This window comes from Papilio polytes, unplaced genomic scaffold (assembly GCF_000836215.1).
Source record: "Papilio polytes unplaced genomic scaffold, Ppol_1.0 DF824247.1, whole genome shotgun sequence".
Classification (NCBI taxonomy): domain Eukaryota; kingdom Metazoa; phylum Arthropoda; class Insecta; order Lepidoptera; family Papilionidae; genus Papilio; species Papilio polytes.
The window spans coordinates 118,980-119,945 of NW_013524957.1; the positions used below are offsets into that span (position 1 = coordinate 118,980).

General features: G+C 37.0%; 1 protein-coding gene across 1 annotated transcript; it reads right to left on the minus strand.

Annotated features, from left to right (window-relative positions):
- On the minus strand, nucleotides 1–792 carry LOC106110242 (the record flags this gene model as incomplete). The annotated part of the gene is made up of 3 exons (XM_013291992.1): nucleotides 739–792; nucleotides 412–537; nucleotides 1–63 (listed from the first exon to the last, which is right to left on the minus strand). Coding segments are annotated over exons 1-3 (243 nt in total), but the record flags the coding sequence as incomplete, so codon positions are not given.
- Between the last annotated feature and the right edge of the window lie 174 nt (nucleotides 793–966).

The following is a 966-nucleotide window of genomic DNA, read 5'->3' on the forward strand; positions in this document are numbered from 1 at the left end:
CAGGTGAGGGTTGCTGCGGTCCTCGTCCACATTCACAGTCAGCAGTCGGTGGGTCGGCAGCTCCTACAAACAAAAACATAACCAATAAAAAAAGAACGTTTTTATCTGAATAGGTTTTTATATAAGTAAACAAGATGTCCCTTTGTGTCATCAAGCTCATAGACTAACGCAATAACCAAAGGATCTGCAGATGCATTCCTTTTTTGCTATAGTAACTTTACAAACTTGTTTATTCCTTTACAAAAACATTTAAAAAATATATAGACTAGACATAAGTAACAACCATTTTTCATCGTTTGAATTATTTCGGACACCAGGGAGCGCTACTAAGATTATGTAAAAATTGCTTTATGTATCAACTATGCTTCCTCTATACATTTTTTGAATCTCTTGGTTTCTTTAAACACTTACCTCGACTTGAGCCGCGGGCGTGCTGGCCAGTCTGAGCACGATCAGCCGCGGCTTGCTCTCCAGCGCCTTCACCGCCGCCTCTACCACTTGCTCAGACACGCCGTCGCAACCGCATGCGTCTATTTCCTATATAAAAATATAAATATTTCACATAATTAGTGTTTAAAAGTGATTTTAGACATTTAGAGCAGGGAGTTAAGAAAGGCAGAACAAAAGCATTGGTCCAAATTAATAGCAATGTATAAGAACTAATTTTTAAAATGAACTAAACCATTTTCTACTAAGAAAAACAATGGCACACATTGATAGTGGTAATTTTTCTTTAACCAGGGCCCACCTCAAATTCGTGGATATAGCAAAGCGACTGATGCCCACAGACATCCGTAAATGCAGATGTGTTGCTATCCCTTGACATTTATATGCGTTTCCTGCATATAAATATTTTTGCTTTTTATATGTCCTCCCCTATATGCCAATTTCAAAAATTCTTACACCATTAAAAAGGTTATCAGTGACTAACATATAGGCTACATTATTATTATTATTTAAATTACG